The following is a 24,428-nucleotide window of genomic DNA, read 5'->3' as shown; positions in this document are numbered from 1 at the left end:
GTGACTTTCCCTCTGGTATCATTCGTCCCTCTTCTACAGATAGCTAGATTTGGTATCTTTCGAAGGGTAGTTTATCTAACTTATAATGACTTAGCGGTTGAGCTAGCAAGCAAACTAACCAAATATATTTCCTTTTCTTACATACTCAATGAATTCAGCTGTAGTTATGATTATATTAGAAAGTCGTATTTTTGGTTTGAGGCGAATGTTATTATGTCTATTTATTGTGGGCGCATCGTTGTCAATATACATATAATATACCGTTTGTTTCCCCGTTTGAAAGGTTGTACACAAGTAATTTCTTGGGGCCCTTTATAGCTTATTGTTCGGTGCGAGCCAAAGCTCCGTGTTGAAGGCCGTAACATGACATAAAATTGTTACTTGCATGAAGAGTTGTTCCATTGGCACTCATACCACATCTTCCTATATCTATATATTATGCGATTGTTATACACGTGAGAGGTGTAACTAGCTTTAAAACAAGGTTAAATCGATCATTTTGTACACAAGGAAATGCCCAACCCAGTCAAGAATATGATAGCTGCTATCCGTTTGTTCATGTTGATGTGTTTAAGGTATTGATGTTGCCATTTGATAAGTTTCGTTTCGTTTAAAATTGTTCTGGGATGTAAGCATTTTTGTTTTAAAACTTGTTACACAAGAAACTATTGACACACTTATCAAACTAAATTCTAAACAACGGCTCCACCAAAATTTAAGGAAGGCACATTTTTATTAATATTTATCTGAGGTAAAATGATTGAAATGTGCAATTATGTCAACTACGGAGAAAGGTCCTTTCAAATTCCATAACGACTGTAGTATAAATAAAATACCTTAGCCGTTTTAATTCCCCTTTTTCCAGTTTCCAATATAGGAGGGGCGAAATATACCAAAGGATCATTCACAAAAGTTGAAAACTGACAACGTCATGGCTTAAAGTAATTATATATGACTATCATTATGGTTGTTTAGCATTGGTTTTTGAATTAATTGAAACAAATGTGTGTTGATCTGCAATATTTTTTTTCAGCTACTTACTTTAGCTAACCTTCAAATTGATATGACTAGAAAATCACTAATATGGCAACTGTAAAATTAACGTCCATCTATCATACCCGAGAATACCTTTTATCTTTAATTACCAACACCTTTTACAACAGTACGGTAAAATAGGAAATTATACGCCTAAGATCATGGATAATTGCTATGCGTTATAGACTGATTGACATATTGCAATGTTAGTGTTTAAATTAATCACTTTTATTCAAGAAAATAACATACCATTTAGTTACCATTAAAATTTGATACCAAGGAGGTTATGAAAGATATCAAGTCTGATAATTTAGCTTATTATAGCCCATATTCGTAAAAGGGCTAATGTACATACTAATAATTTTGCAAATATGAGGCCTTCATTGTTATCTTCATTAATTATGCTAGTTAAAAAATGCATTCCATGGTTTTTTTTATACAATCAGATTTATAACAAGCTCGACATTGTTTAAAAAGTATTGTTTGCTTTGAAGAGTTATATGTTGTATGATTTCTAATAAGACATTTTTTCACAGGATATCAAAATGACACATTAATTAACAACTTAAGGTCACCGTACGGCTTTTAACAATGAGCAAAGCACATACCACATAGTCAGATATAACAGGCCAAAAACAGGTTTCTATAGTTTTATTTTTAGAAATTAGTTACTTTCGTCTTTGATTTTAAACTTTAAAGTTGACGGTTAAGCTTAAGTCATGAAATTAAAGAAGGAAAGAGAATGTGGAAAAATGTCCTATAAACGAATAGTATTAATTATATATTAAAAGTATTAAAACTTGAAACCTACTTATGGATTACTTGATACCATATCTAGTGTATTGTGGAATCCTGTAACGTGTTGTGAATGATGAGATTTGATGTTTCACTGGTATCCATCGTATTTCTTTTCCTAACAAAAGTACATTTCATTTAATTCACTTCAGGATAAATACAAACATAAATACTACGTATCAATAGTGTTGTTGAAACTACAGTGCTCTAAGGGGAACAATCCACATTTTTTGCAAATCTTTTGTGAAAACTTTTCCTCAAATCAGTCGGCAGATATCGTACATTATTTGTGTTAACTCGTGCTTTTAATGAGATTAATCGTTCTCATTTTAACGAAAACGACTCTATTATTAGACCGATAGTTCTATTCATAAGTTTCGAATCAAATAATGAAAAAAATGAGCCTCTAAGTTGCAACTGAGTATGAGTAATTTTATACATTAGCTTACTTACGTTTAGACAAGTATAAGGCAAATACCAAACACAAAGGCAAATTCAAAAGTGGAAGTAAACAACAATATCAACAAATTTAAAGCTATCAATCATTGCAACAAGTGAAGTATACTTGCCATATTTCTGATTATTGACAAGCTAACGAACGACTAATTACAACTTTTAATGTGAATGATCCATTCTAACGTGACAGACGATTTTACAATATATAAGGGAATTGATATTCAAATAAATCAAATGTAATGTACAATGACTGTTAAGCTAACAGAAAGTCCCATACTTGAACTAAACGACCCATTAGCCTACACTGATAATATTTTATATATCTTTGACTTAACTAGGAGTCAATCGCAAGAGTCCGTAAATAACTCGTTATTGTCAAAAAAAAAAATTGGCTATAATACACAAAAACTCGCAAAAATTCTGAGGCATTCGGTAAAGGAGAGGTAAATATTTTCTGATGAATGCTTATGGATTGATTTGTCTGTAAGAAAAGCTCGTTACAATTTGTAAGTATAGTAAACCGCTCGAATTTAAATGTGACTATTTGTAAACACTGCTCACAAGAATCCACAAATAAGTCGAATTATCTGTTGTTTTGATACCTTTTGTTGTTGTCCATTCTTTTTTGTTGTGTTTTGTCATTTGATTTTGCCATGTGATTAGGGACTTTCCGATTTGATTTTCCTCTGAGTTCAGTTTTTTTGGTGATTTTACTTTTTTTTAGTATACGAATTGTTTGTGAATAAGTACTTTAAATATTTTTAATAGTATTTTAAGAATATATATGCATACTTAACAAATTATAACGTAATATGTTTCATTTGTGAAAGGTTTTTAAAACAGCAAAATCCAAAACTTTCAATTGTTATTATGACATGTATGAAGTAATTATTTCTCAAAGTTACCAGAATTATAATTTAATACGCCAGACGCGCGTTTCGTGTACATTATACTGGCGTCCCGGTTTTATTTTGGACGATAATTCGTGCTTTCGGCGTGTCTGGGACGAATTATTATTGTGTGTTTGTTACGAACATACCCGCATACGTTTAAGCTAAAGTCGAACGATCTTGAAGTGTATACGACGTGCCATAAACGAATTTCAAACTTCTCTATAGCGTAATCAACGCGCTTGAAGCGCATGCATTGCGTGCTTGTAGCGTACAAATATACGATAGACAAACGCTTGAGCTGAATGAACATTCTTACCAAGCGTATATCCTGCATTCCGACGTATTTCATACTGATGCAACGCGAGTTTAACGATTGGTTAGCGTTCCTCTGACGTGCAACTTATGTATACCGACTTTGTAAATTTTCTCTGTACGTCTGGTACACGCTGGTCTATACTCCAAAGTGTGACGCCGGCATAAGACTCAGCAGTGACGCTCGGATCAAAATAGTTATAAAGCCAAACAAGTACAAAGTTGAAGAGCATTGAGGACCCTAAATTCAAAAACATTGTGCCAAATACGGTTAAGGTAATATCAGTCCCATCTTACTATTTCTATTCAGCTATATATAAAGGCAAGGTTTCGAAAAAAAAAAACCAGTACAAAAAATCATTTGGCCCTCTACAATCTCCTTTCAAAATTTGCCGGATTGATATCAACTTTTTGCCAAAAAATAATAAATACTTGTGAATGATTTGTATCTTCCTAGAGTTATTTCAACACTGTAACAGGTCGTTGCACTTAACTTTTTGTCCTAAGGGAACATGTCCAACCTATTTTTGTATTCACTGTTAAATATCTTAAAGACATGTCATATCCTCCCAAGGAAATATTTAAGGAGTGTGTTCCTGAATGATTTTCTGGCTTCGTGTAGCCATATATATTCTATTTACTTTTTTCTGTCGATATGAAAGTAGAGGACCATATAAAAAATGTATTAAAACTATACAGATTTTAACTGAATTCAAAACATTTAATTTTAGAAGAAACAAAGTGTTATGTAAAAGGAGGGAATTTTTTTTTTCACGAGCAGCCGCATCACGACATTATTGTATTATTAAATCATTAAACTAGGTCGATAATGTTATAAAAAGGGTTATACCATACTTTTTTTTATCGCTATCACTTAACTTCGTAAAAGTTGAGATATCATCAAAAGGTTAGGTTTATATATGTTTTGCTGTAAAATTGCCTCCCCTGCTCATTTTGTTTTTTGATATGAGTAAATGTGAATAAGGGTAAATGGATAGAGCTGATTTGAAATTCTAAATTCTCCGAACGACTCTTTAAGCTGCAAGAAGGGACGTAAAATAAGACACATCAAACAAACATGAACAGTTTCATAAAGAAATTGCTGCATGAAACGTTCTTGTTTGTATTTTTCAGTTTAAATTTTATTTGCATGGTATGAGTTAGATGGTAAAAAAATAAGCATCGTTAACGTCTGCAGTTTTTGTGCCATTGTGCCAAATACGGTTAAGGTAATATCAGTCCCATCTTACTATTTCTATTCAGCTATATATAAAGGCAAGGTTTCGAAAAAAAAAAACCAGTACAAAAAATCATTTGGCCCTCTACAATCTCCTTTCAAAATTTGCCGGATAGATATCAACTTTTTGGCAAAAAAATAATAAATACTTGTGAATGATTTGTAGCTTCCTAGAGTTATTTCAACACTGTAACAGGTCGTTGCACTTAACTGTTTGTCCTAAGGGAACATGTCCAACCTATTTTTGTATTCACTGTTAAATATCTTAAAGACATGTCATATCCTCCAAAGGAAATATTTAAGGAGTGTGTTCCTGAATGATTTTCTGGCTTCGTGTAGCCATATATATTCTATTTACTTTTTTCTGTCGATATGAAAGTAGAGGACCATATAAAAAATGTATTAAAACTATACAGATTTTAACTGAATTCAAAACATTTAATTTTAGAAGAAACAAAGTGTTATGTAAAAGGAGGGAATTTTTTTTTCACGAGCAGCCGCATCACGACATTATTGTATTATTAAATCATTAAACTAGGTCGATAATGTTATAAAAAGGGTAATACCATACTTTTTTTTATCGCTATCACTTAACTTCGTAAAAGTTGAGATATCATCAAAAGGTTAGGTTTATATATGTTTTGCTGTAAAATTGCCTCCCCTGCTCATTTTGTTTTTTGATATGAGTAAATGTGAATAAGGGTAAATGGATAGAGCTGATTTGAAATTCTAAATTCTCCGAACGACTCTTTAAGCTGCAAGAAGGGACGTAAAATAAGACACATCAAACAAACATGAACAGTTTCATAAAGAAATTGCTGCATGAAACGTTCTTGTTTGTATTTTTCAGTTTAAATTTTATTTGCATGGTATGAGTTAGATGGTAAAAAATAAGCATCGTTAACGTCTGCAGTTTTTGTGCCATTGTGCCAAATACGGTTAAGGTAATATCAGTCCCATCTTACTATTTCTATTCAGCTATATATAAAGGCAAGGTTTCGAAAAAAAAAACCAGTACAAAAAATCATTTGGCCCTCTACAATCTCCTTTCAAAATTTGCCGGATAGATATCAACTTTTTGGCAAACAAATAATAAATACTTGTGAATGATTTCTAGCTTCCTAGAGTTATTTCAACACTGTAACAGGTCGTTGCACTTAACTTTTTGTCCTAAGGGAACATGTCCAACCTATTTTTGTATTCACTGTTAAATATCTTAAAGACATGTCATATCCTCCCAAGGAAATATTTAAGGAGTGTGTTCCTGAATGATTTTCTGGCTTCGTGTAGCCATATATATTCTATTTACTTTTTTCTGTCGATATGAAAGTAGAGGACCATATAAAAAATGTATTAAAACTATACAGATTTTAACTGAATTCAAAACATTTAATTTTAGAAGAAACAAAGTGTTATGTAAAAGGAGGGAATTTTTTTTTCACGAGCAGCCGCATCACGACATTATTGTATTATTAAATCATTAAACTAGGTCGATAATGTTATAAAAAGGGTTATACCATACTTTTTTTTATCGCTATCACTTAACTTCGTAAAAGTTGAGATATCATCAAAAGGTTAGGTTTATATATGTTTTGCTGTAAAATTGCCTCCCCTGCTCATTTTGTTTTTTGATATGAGTAAATGTGAATAAGGGTAAATGGATAGAGCTGATTTGAAATTCTAAATTCTCCGAACGACTCTTTAAGCTGCAAGAAGGGACGTAAAATAAGACACATCAAACAAACATGAACAGTTTCATAAAGAAATTGCTGCATGAAACGTTCTTGTTTGTATTTTTCAGTTTAAATTTTATTTGCATGGTATGAGTTAGATGGTAAAAAAATAAGCATCGTTAACGTCTGCAGTTTTTGTGCCATTGTGCCAAATACGGTTAAGGTAATATCAGTCCCATCTTACTATTTCTATTCAGCTATATATAAAGGCAAGGTTTCGAAAAAAAAAACCAGTACAAAAAATCATTTGGCCCTCTACAATCTCCTTTCAAAATTTGCCGGATAGATATCAACTTTTTGGCAAGAAAATAATAAATACTTGTGAATGATTTGTAGCTTCCTAGAGTTATTTCAACACTGTAACAGGTCGTTGCACTTAACTTTTTGTCCTAAGGGAACATGTCCAACCTATTTTTGTATTCACTGTTAAATATCTTCAAGACATGTCATATCCTCCCAAGGAAATATTTAAGGAGTGTGTTCCTGAATGATTTTCTGGCTTCGTGTAGCCATATATATTCTATTTACTTTTTTCTGTCGATATGAAAGTAGAGGACCATATAAAAAATGTATTAAAACTATACAGATTTTAACTGAATTCAAAACATTTAATTTTAGAAGAAACAAAGTGTTATGTAAAAGGAGGGAATTTTTTTTTCACGAGCAGCCGCATCACGACATTATTGTATTATTAAATCATTAAACTAGGTCGATAATGTTATAAAAAGGGTTATATCATACTTTTTTTTTTATCGCTATCACTTAACTTCGTAAAAGTTGAGATATCATCAAAAGGTTAGGTTTATATATGTTTTGCTGTAAAATTGCCTCCCCTGCTCATTTTGTTTTTTGATATGAGTAAATGTGAATAAGGGTAAATGAATAGAGCTGATTTGAAATTCTAAATTCTCCGAACGACTCTTTAAGCTGCAAGAAGGGACGTAAAATAAGACACATCAAACAAACATGAACAGTTTCATAAAGAAATTGCTGCATGAAACGTTCTTGTTTGTATTTTTCAGTTTAAATTTTATTTGCATGGTATGAGTTAGATGGTAAAAAAATAAGCATCGTTAACGTCTGCAGTTTTTGTATGTGTATAGAGCTTTCAAATAAATTTGAAGCGTTCAAAGACGGTACACTTTTGAAACAAAATTAATCGTTATTCGACATTTTGACTTCACGATATAATTGAACGCAATTGTAGAATGTCAAAATTTGTTTAATCAAATAATTCTGCTTCAAAGTATTTATAATAGTTTTAAAAACAAATCATTTAGACAACGGATGAAAAAGACAATGTTGTCATCATAATTTTAGATTTTTTTTCTTGTGTCTATTAATTTCTTTTCACCTGGCAGATACACTGATGATCATAGTATGCAGAGAGACTGGAAATAGTAGAACATGCCTATTGACATTGAAAGAAGAAGTAGTTTATTTAAACTTGACGAATCACATGTCGGTATCTTCTTTTTTGATTAAAGGTAAACTAATTGTTTTTAATACATACCAACATTACTCGTTTATAAATTGATAACCATTAGGTCGCAAATAGACAGAAAATTCTGATATGCAACTGTCTACACAAACATCAACTAACAAAGTATTACTAGGAGTTACTGACATGCCAGCTCTAGACCAAGATTAAACTGACTGACAAATTATATCTGCATAATTCCTCATGTTAGGTGTTGATTATCATACCATCATAACATATATGAGAAAAATATAACCTGTATCATGAAAAAAGCCTCCTCAAGATTTCGGAAGTTTTACTTTTTTGCTATCACGCAATAAACGTATAATAATACAATTTGTAACGCGCACGTTTTAAAAGTAATATGAGGCAGGCATTACCTGTAAATGGGGACGAAGTCTGTATGAATTATTTTTTTGTAACTTAAATATTTGTTAAAAAAATAAAACGGAAATACCGTAACGTTTCCGATTTTGGTTCTGTTGTTAGGGATTTTAGTTGTGACGTTATTTAAATTATGACGTCATATGCAATGTAAACAAAGAAACGCTTTCATCAGGTAACGTTTTTTCATAACAAAGAATTATTTTAAAAAAATGAAATTGGTATTGCGTTCCTTCCTATTTATACTAGACTGATAAATATATATTTTACTCAAAGATTCATAACGAGACCGGAAAAAGGAAGTATATTGTAGATTTCTGCGCCGGTCCGGGATTTCAAAAAGGCGACAAAAAAAAATTTGAACGATTTTGAGTTCATTAGTACAATGAAAAATTCGGGAAATTTTCCCGAATTTTTTTTTTATTGAATTTTCTACTGTTATTGGGGACTTCGTCCCCATATTACTAGGAGTTACTGACATGCCAGCTCTAGACCAAGATTAAACTGACTGACAAATTATATCTGCATAATTCCTCATGCTAGGTGTTGATTATCATACCATCATAACATATATAAGAAAAATATAACCTGTATCATGAAAAAAGCCTCCTCAAGATTTCGGAAGTTTTACTTTGTTGCTATCACGCAATAAACGTATAATAATATAATTTGTAACGCGCACGTTTTAAAATTTGCATGTTACATACGTTCGTAGCAACCATCCGTATAATATACGTTTCTCAAATATGTGAGAATCATGCAGTGGAGACACTTGATTATTTTGTAAGAATAATGAATATTTGATTATGCATAAATCAAGGTTCTTACAAATACAACAAAGTTTAAATTCTTTTAATTTTTTATGACAAAAAAAGAAAGTTAGGAATATGACAGTTGTTTTTCATTCATTTCATGTGTTTTAGCTTTTGATCACGTCATTTTATAACTGACTATATATCTTTTTGTGTTGAATTTTATTTAGAATCGCTGTGTTTGTTGTTTTGTTTTTCAGAGAATGTTATTGAATAAGGCTAATCTAAGGTTCCCTCTAACATAATTTATTTTGTACATTTATTTACCATGTTTACCGGTAAAATCATAATTTTCAGTTATTTAGTAAAACATTAAATTTATGATTACAAATGACTTTTTGGCGGTAAACCGGTTCTTACATGGTCCGAGACCACAATTATTTCGTTATGCATTTCTTTTAGAACATAAATAAAAATGAAAAAAAAAAATCCCACCTGCGCTTTCTCAAAAAAATTTCTACAGTGTGTTGAACTACTTTTTGGGACAAATTATATCAAAATTATAGAAAACTTCATCGGCTTTAACTCAAAATATGGACAATTTTATGTTTGGGGCGTCTTGAAATCTTTTGACAGCTTTCGAAGTTCTAATTTTTAACCTTTTTCAGCTGGATCAAATTACTTCTTTTCTTTAAAATTCTGGACCAAAATTTTTTTACAGTGTAATTTTAACCCCCTATTTGCAATTTTAGGCATTAAACATGGAGAAATAAATTTAGAAGGGGTAAGCAAATTAATGGCAAGTAACCCACTGTCAACACTAGGGACTATATTCGTCAAGGGACGACAATTGTGGTATCCGACCTAATACATGTTTATATACAATCAGTGCTGTAGAATCTTTATTAAAATTGATAAAGTCAACATTGCTACACACTGTGACCTTGTCTTTAATTATGCCAGCAGGTTATCTGTGTACATGATTCCAGAACAAATACACTTTCTAGAATCAAGACCTTTACTGAAGACTTGCAGCCATTCACACTCTCACACTGTATGTTATAAATATGTATGTGTCTATCACATGACACAGTACCACGTGTACACGATAAACGGACGCAAGTTATATTTAGTTATTCATGTTATTGTAACACAATTTGACGTGCCCTCGCATAATGTCAGCAAGTAATATGTGTACATGATTTTATAACAAATTCATTGCTGTGGTAACTGGCAACAAGAACATTATATGATATTGCAGAAAAATCAAACTCTAACACTGGAAGTTATAAATATGTAGCTGCCACAAAATCGAGAAGGAGGTGGTATCAATGGTAAATAGAAGACACATTTCACAGCCGGAGCTGTATGAGGATATGTGCCTTGTTCGTTTTATTATGACTTGCCACCCATGTTTTATGTTGTTTGTTCGAAATGATTACATCTCAGAATTTCTAGGGAATACTCAGTATAATTGACTATAACTATGTCCAATATTTGTATTGAATAAAGTATATTTTACTTAATTTTAGCTTAATGTTACATGCCTTTTTTACTAAAAGTTCTTTTTTTGTGTATGTGATCAAAACGAGATAAGTGATACTATATCTAATAATGTGTAATTAAATATTGTAAGAGAATACCAAGATTCAGAAATTCACGAAAAAGACTCACACAAGAAAGAATAAACTGTAAATGTATTTCTTCTAAAACTGGAATAATCATGTTTGCATCACCTGAAGGTCTGATCAGTTTATTAATAAGTCGTGTCTAGTCTATTTATCAGTGGTCAGTCTAATTTACCACGATACATTAAGCACTATTTAACTAAAACCAGCTTGGTTTTGAAGTTTTAAAACAACAACATTAACAATTGAAAAGTCTGAACAAAAAAGGAACATATCTTAATTGACAGCAGGAAAAAAAAATTGTAAACAATAAAATAAATCGACTTGGATATTTCGGAAAATTTATGGAAATATCTATTTATCGTTTATAAATGTCAACTGATTGACCTCTTGATTAGGCCTTTAAGAGATGTTCAATTCAAAATCACTGTTAAGGATCCAAATTGGTTTACCACACAACAGTTGTAATTATTGTAACTATTTCAACATGTTTTGGTTTTGTATGTTTCTTGAATTTTAAGTGCTTTGTTATATCAACCTCAGTGTTTAGTTGCTTAGAAACAGGAATATATTTCGCCTTTTCAAAGGGACACCTGAGTCAAACACTATCTGTAAATAGTTTTGTAAAAAAAAAATTGAGGATGGAAATGGGGAATGTGTCAAAGAGAAAACAACCCGACCATAGAACAGACAACAACAGAAGGTCGCTAATAGGTCTTCAAAGCAGCGAGAAATTCCCGCACCCGGAGGCGTCCTTCAGCTCTACACAATTGTAATTTTTGTATTTTTTTTCTTTAAATCTTCAATTGATCGAAGATATTGACCGACAAGATTCCAAACTGTTGTCTTGTTCTAGTTCCCGTATGTCTTTCCAAAGTTTCCTGTTGAATACGATCTAGAAATATTTTGCATTTATGGGTTCTTAGTTTACTAAAACGAATTAGGGGTCTACAGTGATTGATTCCTTGCTGAAGGAGAATAAAGAAGCCTAAAAGCCATTGATACATTAAGTCGAAAATTAACAGACAACGCTACTCGTAACCCCCCTCCCCCAACATGATTTATTGATTGATTGCTTTTTGTTGTTTTGACGCCACATTTAACCACTGCATTATGGCTACTTCGTGGCGGCCATTTTTATTTTAGCCGGAGAGCACGGAGAAAACCACCGACCTTCGATAGGAAAACTGACAGTCCTAGTCTATTCACATTAGAGTCGAGTGTACCCACACGAGCAGGGTTCAAACTCACAACCTCATACCAAAAGATTTCGTTACCATAAAAAACATAAAACTTTTACTAAATTTGTCCATATATATAAAGATTTGGTTTTGAAGTTTAGTTGTACCTTAAGACATACAATTGAGAACGGAAATGTGGAATGTGTCAAAGAGACAACAACCCGACCATAGAAAAAACAACAGCAGAAGGTCACCAACAGGTCTTCGTTGTAGCGAGAAATTCCTGCACCAGGAGGCGTCCTTCAGCTGACCCCTAAACAAATATATAAATTATTTATAATGGTATAGCAAATCCTTATCTTTACGGAAATGTTTTTAACCGTGACATTAAACAAACTTATCCTCGAAGGTTACCAATTCAACACTGAAATAAGATCATTGAATATTGGTTTTGTTGGTATGAATTTTGATTTTGTTAACAGTAAATTGAAAGCTAACTAATATTTCTTGTATGTTACATACATATACACATTCATAGATCTACAATATGTCGATAGCTGTAACTTGGCATTGCACAAGGTCATGTTTTTCTCTGACTGTTTATGACGTCTTTTCACGAAGTCAATTGGATATTGGATGTGTACGAATTGATATTCTAGTCTATATAAATATATGCATTTAACTTATACAGGTCCGCATATAAAAACTGATTATTGGTATTCGAACAGAATACAATAAGCATGATAAACACTGAATAAGCTGGTTTAAAATAAAATTACATATTTCAAATTAAAAACAAATATTAGGGACATGCTTTTTCATTGAAATAACAACTTTCAAATATCTCAATTAAGAATTAACATGCGATATTATTTTGGCTTGATAAACTTCATTGATTTAAAAGGAATAATACACATTAGTGATTGTTATGCATTTTGTAATTACGGAGACTAATTCAAACAAACAAACAATTATGTTATGATAGGTGCTGCTGTCAAGATAATAAATGTATTATATATAGTTAACTATACAAATTTCTAATGTTTACATTTTTGAAAAAAGACTACATTGATGACAATTTTGCTGCACAATAAAAAAAAAAACAGAACCAACCCTCAGAGGTTTGTCGATGAGATTGGACTGATTTTAGATATATCTTCTTATCACAATACTTGTAACATAATACGATTGTTTATATCCCTAGTTTGTTAACTTTTTTATTGATTCTAGAATTGCTGTAGGCGACTTATTACGGGCAATGTTTTGTAATTGCGTTTTCAAAACAACAGATGCTTTACGCATTGTTAAGGGATGTAGTTTAACTCAAATATTTTTGTGCATTTAAGTTCAATGTGGAGTTGTAATTTTCTGCTAAATCCTAAGAGTTGTCGTTGTTTACTTTTTTGGACGATTTGTTAACAATGTTAAAGACTTCCATTACAAAACTAAAGACGAAGTAAAATAAAACAATTCTTGAATATTAGAAAAGAAAACTTTACATAATAGTAATAAAAAATACATTAATGCATATGATTATATTAATCAATATTGATTATAAAAAAACTTATTTAATGATAAATATTCAAATCATGTTAACTATAGAAGTTTAAAGTAGAAAAAACAATAACATAGACAAGATGAAGAAAATGTTCAATAACAAGAACAGACAGAGATAACAAAACATTAAGAATGAGAACTAATCATAATGAATACTGTAACATATGGATAGGATTCCAACCGAATGTCCTTTACAAAATTCTTGCCATATCATGAATTAGTTATCAAATATTTACAAGTTATCAATGATTCGCAATAACAAATGAGTTATTTTTTTCTGCATCTTATTAAAAAAAAAACATGACGAAATACAGATAATGTACAATGCAAATTTTAATCTAGATAAAAAATAGGAAAAAGTATGATAAATTGAAAAGGTACACATATTCTTTATAAATACATTTCCTCCCTTGTTTGTTCACAAAAACAATACACATCTTACAAAAGGAGGGCAGAATTACCTTATGCTGATCGAACTTTAATGGATAAATAATGAGGTGGTGTTTTATTTAAAAGCGCAGGAAGATCATCCTTTTTATTTGTGTGCAGTTTCAATCATTCGTATTCGTATTTTCAATATTGGCTCAGCATAATCGAGGAATTGTAGTTTCTATTCAATTTTATAAATAAATTGAATACATTACACACTCCAAAACAAAATACCAAATCATAAAATTTGTTTTCAATCCTTGCATAGTGAGGGTTGACTTGTTTCGAATTAAAATGCATGATATAACCGATTGTTTGGTGCAAAATATTGAATACATTTTTTGTATTTAGTAGTCATAATAACGATATTTACACATAAAAACGATTATAATTTCTTAGTGACTAAAGTACAATAATTTAAAATTTTTAATCAATAAAAATAATAGTAAATCTAGGACTCAAACATTTCGTGTGCATGGTAATTCTTTCGTGAAATTATGCGCAGTCAAATAGTCCCGATCCACCGTAAACTGTCTACCAAAATTGAAAAATAGAAGACGTGGCTAAATCACCAATTAGACATTTATCCACCAAAGTGCAGATTGAATGGACTTGATAAATTATTGGAAATCGTTCGTGCTGCAATGAAGAGTAAACAACTCATTTTGTTTAGGTTGCTATCGATATCTTATACTAAAAGATTTTGTAATTATTATATTTAAAGATGGAAAAATATTACCAGTACCAATTTAATCTATTATAATTATTGTAGGATTTGCATATTAAGGAATACGTTGATATGATTGGTCGAGAGGACTTCCGGTAGCTGATCTTGACGTTGATTATTTTTCGATAGACGACGTTGACCAAACTTACCAATGTAAACAAGATGGTTGCGATAATTACAGCGACGTTTTTTTTTTTCATTTTCACTGCAAGTTTATCGTTAAATAAAATAATACACAAACACTTTCGTGATAAGAAGAGTTTTTGCAGTTAAATTTGTATCAAATTGTATTGAGTACAAGAACATATAATACATTAACCAACAAATATATTCATGCGCCAGTGATATTCAATGGCATAAATATACAATTAACGTAAAATAGAGGTAGCAAGTGTTTTTAAAAGGAATTTATTAGTGTATAAACTTGACCAAGTCACTCACAAACATATCATACAACTCTTTGGGACTTTTAATTATTTGTGAGTGACTTGGTCGAGTTTATACACCACTAAATTCCATTAAAAAGGCGCCTAATCCTTTTACAAACTGTGCAGTGGTAAGATAAACGCAAAATATCCTAATCGAACAAACAATCATACGAAATGAATATGCTACATATATCTGATCAACCCCAATGATATCACGTTAGTTTTACATATATAGCAATGCATGCATTCATTTAATGTATATTTGTTGTCACACTTTTGATCTATCAATGTAAATAAACAGTTTAACTTTTAACAATTTTGACATTCTTAAATTGAGAATGTTTGCACAAAGTTCAAGCAAACAGGGTAAAATACAAATAGAATTGAAGCAAAGTCAAAACAGATCTGATAATGTGTTTTCAACTATGTCTATATGCTTGCCAATGTTACTAAAGGCCTGTGCAATTTTTCGCAAAGTCGGTTTGAGACTGTGCATCTTACAAAACTTGGTTCTCCATTCTTCTAAAACATCTTTGTTAAGTGTTACCAAATCCCTTGTAAATGTGTGCCTGTAACTTATCTGTTCCCAAGTCTTGAACTCCATTTCTAGTTCGATAAGAAATTGAAGAGAGTTGTTTCCAATAATTGGAGCTAATCTGTCAATGTGTTCCTCTGTAGGTACCAAATCCCACTTCTCAGGTTCTTTATCTATATTTTTAAAAATGAGAAAGTTTTGATTTTCATTCAAAATAGTATATTTAATATGATAATAACCAGAAACGTGTTGCCGACGTAAGTACATGGATGCAGCATAACGGTATTGGATTAGTTTATTTAATGTCAGAATTTACTTTTAACATAAATTATGTAACCCATTAATTACTTATCCATCTCAAAAATATGAAGATTTGAGCATGTAATTAGAACTATTGTGATCTGATAGTTCACAACCCAAAATCAAATCGGAAAGTCCCTAATCACATGGGAAAATCAAATGACAAAACACATCAAAAACGAATGGACAACAGCTGTCATATTCCTGACTTGATACGGATATTTTCAAATGTATAAATTGGTGGATAAAACCTTGTTTTATAGCGGTAAACCTCTCCCTTTGTACGTCAGTCCTACAACATTCAGTTATATTTATAATGATGCGTAAACTAAAAAGACAATAATAAATAAAAAAGTCAAAATATGGATACAGCAGTCATCATCTTGTTTCAATTTTAAAAGAAACACTTTCACAGAACACAAAAGCATCTATCAAATTAAAAACACGTTCATAGCTTCGCGTGTTTGACGTCAGAAAATTTATACGTCACATATTTTTGTCGTTCAATGTAGCTAAATATGTATACGCTTTTATGAAATATTATTGACGTAAACAAATACAACATGTTCTTAACACTTCGTCAGACACTAGAAAATGGCGTGCCATTTTCAAATCTATACCGAATAGCACATTAAATCGAACTCAGGAAGAAACAATAGATTTTGTTAACAATTTAAATTATACAATATAACTGCTTTTATTTAAAAGGTCAACGGGAATTTCCCCTCAAATAACTATAATAACTTTACAATGCTGACATGAATTATCATTTATATGGTCATAATTATAAATTAACTGTTTACAAAACGTTTTATCTATTGAAAAACTAAGGCTTTCTATCTCAGGAATACACAATCTTAGCTGTATTTGTCAAAACTTTTAAAATGTTGGTCCTCAATGTTTTTTAACTTCCTGCTTTATATGGCCTTTTAATTTTTTTTGGATTCGAGCGTTACTGATGAGTTTTTTTTGTAGACAAAACGTGCGTTTGGGGGCGTTTATACACATTTAATCCTGGTATCTTAGATGAGTTTATTTACATTGAGATCATACTCGAGTGAATTGTTTTTGAAAAACTGCACCTTGTTTTTAGTAAAACTCATACAATGTGAACAAAAAGAAGATAAGAATGGTAGTTTATGTTGGAATAAGAATCCAGTATAAATTGTTATAATAGTTTCACAGGGGAAATAATTTTATATACATTTAGCTCATTGGTCGTTTAGCATTCGCTACAGATCTCAAGAGATATCAACTTTACGAAGTAGTATCAGTTCATATCCCCGTGCCTGTGAAAAATTCAAATAGCACATACTATGTTAAACAGTGTAGATAACAACAAACTTAATTAGTTCAGGAATATATACTGTTACAAAGTTATCTTTAGCCAGTAGTATGATCCTTATTGATTTTTTAATACATTTCTAATGAATTGAAAGTGCATACTAACATGGACAGAGAGTGTACTTACATTTAATACGTATACGAATCAGTTTATTAAAACAAATATTGAATATTTCAACGTACGATATCGTATATGTCATTTATACATACTAATTGAAGGACTTACCGAAATCAATAATATCACCTTTCACAAGCTGCAAAAAGAGTGAAAAATCTGGATCATGTATGACAGTTAAGTACAGCAACACAATAACAAATAAATCTAAAAGACAGTGTTTCATACCAAAGTCAAAAGTAAGACAGTAAATCATTGAAGGGCTTTTAAAGTTGGATCGAGATTTGACAACATATTTGACCTGTATGCATTTAACAATAATTTTTGCAAATGACGTAGTCAATGAAAAGACCAAACAACAATTACAATACTATAATGACGATGAGCCTGACCTTCATAGCTATAATGGTATTGTGTTGAACTAGTTTTTGCATCGCTACATTAGCTTAACCAGCAATGTTTATGTTTTGTAAATGTATTCCATCAACGAATTATCATACGACATTATTAAACAAGTTATACCTTCTGTTTAGTTGCCCTGTTATATAAATAGTGATTCAGTTCAAATATAAAAAATTAAATTCAAGCTGAAACGAGATATAACGAATTTGATTGTATATGTACTTTTTGTGTAATTGATTCATCAATGATTACCTTGCAAAGTTTATGGATATTTCCAAATTTGCAAGCTTCAGATGCGTCTCTGATATTTCTAAATGTCAACGCAAATCTATCGCGACATTTTTTGATTACTTCAAATTGCCACGTCTCTGTATCCTCAATGAGTGAAAGTTTGTCCAACTCAGTTGTTTCCAATCCCAGCTGTAGTGCTAGTTCTCTGGTTTCATTTATACTGTACACTAATGATAATCGTCTTAGGTGTAGATCTGATGGTCGTTCTTTCAAAAACTCCTCATTTGTAACTGTAATGACAAACCACATATGCTCATAAACTCATACAATGTGAACAAAAAGAAGATAAGAATGGTAGTTTATGTTGGAATAAGAATCCAGTATAAATTGTTATAATAGTTTCACAGGGGAAATAATTTTATATACATTTAGCTCATTGGTCGTTTAGCATTCGCTACAGATCTCAAGAGATATCAACTTTACGAAGTAGTATCAGTTCATATCCCCGTGCCTGTGAAAAATTCAAATAGCACATACTATGTTAAACAGTGTAGATAACAACAAACTTAATTAGTTCAGGAATATATACTGTTACAAAGTTATCTTTAGCCAGTAGTATGATCCTTATTGATTTTTTAATACATTTCTAATGAATTGAAAGTGCATACTAACATGGACAGAGAGTGTACTTACATTTAATACGTATACGAATCAGTTTATTAAAACAAATATTGAATATTTCAACGTACGATATCGTATATGTCATTTATACATACTAATTGAAGGACTTACCGAAATCAATAATATCACCTTTCACAAGCTGCAAAAAGAGTGAAAAATCTGGATCATGTATGACAGTTAAGTACAGCAACACAATAACAAATAAATCTAAAAGACAGTGTTTCATACCAAAGTCAAAAGTAAGACAGTAAATCATTGAAGGGCTTTTAAAGTTGGATCGAGATTTGACAACATATTTGACCTGTATGCATTTAACAATAATTTTTGCAAATGACGTAGTCAATGAAAAGACCAAACAACAATTACAATACTATAATGACGATGAGCCTGACCTTCATAGCTATAATGGTATTGTGTTGAACTAGTTTTTGCATCGCTACATTAGCTTAACCAGCAATGTTTATGTTTTGTAAATGTATTCCATCAACGAATTATCATACGACATTATTAAACAAGTTATACCTTCTGTTTAGTTGCCCTGTTATATAAATAGTGATTCAGTTCAAATATAAAAAATTAAATTCAAGCTGAAACGAGATATAACGAATTTGATTGTATATGTACTTTTTGTGTAATTGATTCATCAATGATTACCTTGCAAAGTTTATGGATATTTCCAAATTTGCAAGCTTCAGATGCGTCTCTGATATTTCTAAATGTCAACGCAAATCTATCGCGACATTTTTTGATTACTTCAAATTGCCACGTCTCTGTATCCTCAATGAGTGAAAGTTTGTCCAACTCAGTTGTTTCCAATCCCAGCTGTAGTGCTAGTTCTCTGGTTTCATTTATACTGTACACTAATGATAATCGTCTTAGGTGTAGATCTGATGGTCGTTCTTTCAAAAACTCCTCATTTGTAACTGTAATGACAAACCACATATGCTCATATGTATAATACAATTGACCGTTCAACCATAAATGTATTTGATTAATAAAGGTGTATACCATACACCGCTGATCAAAGCGTAATTTTTTAATTCAGTTCTACTGGAGTTTTACTATGTGCAAATGGTAATAATATTTTTTCATTCAATTACAATTCGGCTACTTTTGAGTGAAATAGTCTGGCATAAGGTAAGTTCGTAGTTGATCTATAATTCAAATTTTAAAAGAAAAAAAATATAGAAATTAGTCACATCCATAATTTAACTTTTAATTTAACTACAATGGAAAGAAGAACACAGTTTCTTAAAAATGTCATGTTGTAATTATATTACATAAAAAGAACGAATTTATTAGATTCTAGTTTATTCAAAACAAAAGTATACATAGAGTTTCTATTCAAGACGAATTATTGGATTTGTAAGCATAACTTCATATGTTTCAGCAAAACAAAAAGGGAGAGGTTGTTTAAACGCAATATTCATTTTTCTCCGATTCTTCGTCAATTTATCCCTTTCTGCACCCATTGGATAAAAAATTCCGTTTGATTTCAGTACTTCATTGGTTAAAATCTTATTGTAAAGAATATTTTCTGGTTTTCCTTTGAATTTCCCATTGTGACGGCATGAAAAACGGAGACCATATCTGATGACATCGCTTAGAACGAACACATATTTTGATGATCAGTCGCAAAAAGGTATAGGTTTGCCTGCATATTGTTTGTTATTGTAATACGATATTCATTCAATATAAACAGTTAACCTTAAATATTTAAAACGCTCGGTGAGACTCGTGTTTTAAATTTGAACATCTGACTGTCTCGAGTGGATAAATATCGCATCACACTCGATGCAGTGGTAGAATCAATATTTAACATTTAAAAAAAACAATTTAGTCGGCCCATTACAAAACTCGAATTACGATCCCAAAATATGTAAACAAATAAAAGAGCATAAAAATATGTTTTAAAATCAGAATACAATACCTGGACACCCTGGTTCACAACTGTCTTCCTCCTGATCAAAAAATAAAATAAAAACAATAAGTATGCCAGGGTCGCCTACTGGAATAACACAAATCTTTAATTTGTTACTTGTATATCTCGGAAAATATCTATCAATATATAAGAGGATAAGATTAACATGCATCAATCTAGGAATAAATACATAACTGTGAATGATGGAATCGTTAAAAATGTAATCATAATGTTGCACTGGCTTGTGTTTTGAGATTTATCCTATTGTATTTGAATTATTTTAGAACTTGACTACCTATTGCTTACCATCGTTATATTGTTTCATATTACAATGTCTTTTGAATAGTGTTAGAAAATCTAGCCAATAATCAGATTTTTTGTCGGTGTCTAGAGTAAGTTTGAGGTGACTCTTACCTTTCCTGGTATCCACGATTTGATCATGTGTACGTTGTGTTCAATGCCATGTGTAGGACAGTTCCATTGTTTGCCTATACTTGCAAGACTTTCGAATGGTAGGATGCATGGCTTATCTGGTGAGTTACAACATATCCTGGTCACAAAGGATGCGTCACTGTTGTCACTCTGATCACTGCTGGTTCTTATATACAGCTGACTAATTTTTTCCAAGGCAGATGTTAAACATTCATTGATACTGGAAGCAAGATCCCTCATTATGAGTGCATTTGTTTTGGCATGAACAAGACGGACAGTTATCTTGTCATCTTCGCAAAGAATATACATATCCAAGGAAGGATCAATTGTGAACACTCCTGACCTGTGGAACAGCATTTCCCTGTTGGTCTCTCCGTAAGTCTTCAACGCCCAGACAGATAAGCAGTAACTTATAAATCGGAAGGATAATGCAGGAGGTATCATCAATGATGTCGATTGAAAAGCTATGGCGATATTTCGGTGTTTGATGTCGGCTGAATGGAGGTATCCGGAGTCATCACTACCTCGTACCATACTTGCAACATAGTAAAAGTCTGCAGGTATACGCATTCGGCTAGTATCGTATCTCTTTGGTTCTACCAATATGTCCAGATGGGTCATAACAGTTAACAGATAATCTTTGTTTGTGTTGAATTTTGCATATTTCTCTCTCTTCCAAACGCCGTCTATTGCGTATTTTGAAACCACGCCTTTCGTTCCCATCGCATCCCACATTTCTTCTCTTTTTTTGTCTCCTTTGCAAAACTGCTTGTCTGTAACAATTGATTTAAAGGCGTCAATGAGAAGGGTTGGAGACAAAATAATACGGTCGTCCAATTTAGGTTCATCAAAGTACAGTAACTTGCCAATTGAATGTTGAAATTTCAGAAAAACCTTCAACTCATCTTCTGACAACGGTCTTATAGGCTGCAATGCGTTTATTTTCTTTAGGTGCTCTAGGGTTATCAAGGTAATGTTGCGTCTGATTAGCGATGCAAATTCTAATTCTAAAGGGATAAAGCATTTTGGAAGCAGTTCACCCCATGTTGGTTGCCTCTCTGATTCGCTCATGATAATCTTTTTTATCTTCTCCATTTCTGTGTCATTTTCATCTTGAGCGTTGACAAATATTTGATCCTCAATCACCAAATGCTGCTCTAATGGCGTTTGTTGAAACATCTTGTAGATTTCTGCAAATATTTCATGTCGTCTTTCTTCAACATCATGCTAAAACAATCGAACATTTTTACGTTACACTATATATTTGACCACAACTTCCTTTTGATGCAATTGTTATCGGTTTATAAGGAAATGCATAGTTACAATCACACAATTGCCTGTATAAGGACAATTTAAAATGGCGATGATGACTACATATGCTTGTGACTGACCAAACAAATACAAAGCCTGCCTCATATAGATGTAGCGCTAGTATGGTGTTATTCTATTTATTTAAGCCAGATCATGTTGTATAATATATCATGAATATTGGAAAAATCACAGAAATACTAAACTCCTAGGAAAATTCAAAAAAATCCCTAATCAAAGAAAGAAATATGAAATTATAATACGTGTTGCTATCTTATCAAAACAAAAGAATTGAAGAAATGGAGACCCTGTTTGTATTTTTGTTTATTTCCTTCCCTTCATCATTAGTAGAATGCACAATGTGCAAGAAAATGTATGCACTAGAAAACCTAAATATGAAATGAAACGTTTTCGTTATATGCAATGCTCGTCAGAGACAAAACAAGCAATTGTTAGTTTGGAATATAACTTAAGATCATATTTGGCTTATTTGTTGGTCAACTATGTGTTAAAGTTGAACTATTGTATAAACAATAAGCAGTTAAGTTATGCCAATAGTAAAGAAATTATTCTTCTTTCTTTCTTTATACGTTACAACAATATGAATCAAAGTCAAAACCTTCCACCATTCCAATTGAAAGTAAACTTAAGCACTTTAGTGTACTTACAGCTTTAACCTGATCTTTGTGCGTTAAGACCACCATAATTTTAGGAAATCCCTGATTACTTCCCTTGCAGTATGTAACAATGGTGTTGATCCAGAATAATAGATAATCTGTAAAAATAAACAGGAAAGAACAAATTATAATTTGGTGAACACTGATCAAAGACGTAATTGCTTTTCATTCCAAATCCAAATTCTCCAATAATGATATAAATTCTGAAGATGTTTTAAAAAATGTCAAGTGTTAGTTTATATATTTTTGAAAAAACTATATTAAAATTTGGTGCTTTAATCTTAACAACTACTTCATGATAATGTTTATACAAAAATAATTATATATAAATACCTCTTGCTGTTTTATGTTGACCTTTTCCTGGAAGATACGTTTCATACAAACAGGGATCATCTAGTTTTCTACTTCCATCCAATACTACCATGTAAATAGCTCTGTATGTCAGAAATGTCTGATGAGTTGAATAGAAAACATCTTGCCCTCCAAAATCCCAGATAAATATTGGTGCTATCTTTTTGTTGTGCAACTGCTTTTTCCCAACTTTAGAAGACATTTTTAAAAACTTTTCTTTTGAGATTGACACTTTGACTTCTTTGACTTGTTTTGAAACCCCGAACATATTTTTCAGCTTTCTGATAACTCCAGGTTCAGTAACAGTATGCATATGCATCTCACCAGTGAGACTTGACTTCGCTTCAGAACCGTCTGAGTCATCAATTGGTTTGTCATTGATACGGTCTCTGTCATTTGAGGAATATGAAGTTTGTCTAAAATCTAAAAATAAAAAAAAATCACAAAAAAAATATATGAAATCAAAAGGAACCAAGAAAAATACAAATAGTTACATAATGCCCATTGATCAGAGGGACTGACTTTTCAATGTATAACTATCATACATTTACTGGTTGAAAACAAAACTTTACGACAAAAGAGATCATGTCAGCTTTCCAATTGTGAACTTTTCATTTCTAAGTAGCAACATTCCAGCAGCACCTGCATACGGTGTATATATCTCCCAATTGATACGATGTTCTCGTGCTTGCATTTACTATCATGATTTTGTTGATAGAGGGTTGTTGCTCACAAGAAAGCTATACAATCCAGAATCTCTTCGTACATTTTACGGACGCAATCACGAGTTGGTTGACCGTTATGGAATAACCGTTTCTCAAATGATATCGGATGTGTTCCTTACGTCTTAAATACAATCTTTTCCTTTTTATAAATGTGGCTTACCGAATTAGACCGGATTAACATCATTAACATAAACATCTTTTACCGGATTTGCCATATCATAAGCAACACGACGGTTGCCACATTTGGAGCAGGATTCGCTTACCCTTCCAGTGCACCAACTGATATCACCCTTAGTTTTTGACCCAATGAGGTAAATGACAAAACTACATATACAGGTAATCATACGAAATTTTATAATATAACAAACCATCATGTTCT

At 31.6% G+C, this 24,428-nt stretch overlaps 1 protein-coding gene and 1 long non-coding RNA gene across 2 annotated transcripts; both read right to left on the bottom strand.

The window, feature by feature from the left end:
• Positions 1–13,356: 13,356 nt before the first annotated feature.
• On the bottom strand, positions 13,357–18,241 carry LOC143059237 (uncharacterized). The gene is made up of 3 exons (XR_012973443.1): positions 17,976–18,241; positions 17,433–17,460; positions 13,357–15,735 (listed from the first exon to the last, which is right to left on the bottom strand). It is a non-coding gene; the product is annotated as an uncharacterized LOC143059237 (long non-coding RNA).
• A 235-nt stretch (positions 18,242–18,476) lies between these two features.
• Positions 18,477–23,041, bottom strand: LOC143059348 (uncharacterized). Its single transcript, XM_076232829.1, has 6 exons — positions 22,965–23,041; positions 20,971–22,215; positions 20,566–20,596; positions 19,290–19,558; positions 18,747–18,774; positions 18,477–18,490 (listed from the first exon to the last, which is right to left on the bottom strand). Exons 1-6 carry the CDS (start codon positions 22,998–23,000, stop codon positions 18,477–18,479), a joined length of 1,623 nt encoding a protein of 540 aa, XP_076088944.1. The 5' UTR covers positions 23,001–23,041.
• Positions 23,042–24,428: the final 1,387 nt, after the last annotated feature.

Source organism: Mytilus galloprovincialis, chromosome 14 (assembly GCF_965363235.1).
Source record: "Mytilus galloprovincialis chromosome 14, xbMytGall1.hap1.1, whole genome shotgun sequence".
Classification (NCBI taxonomy): domain Eukaryota; kingdom Metazoa; phylum Mollusca; class Bivalvia; order Mytilida; family Mytilidae; genus Mytilus; species Mytilus galloprovincialis.
The sequence above is the reverse complement of the archived record's forward strand: the minus strand, read 5'-3'. Positions and strand labels throughout refer to the sequence as shown.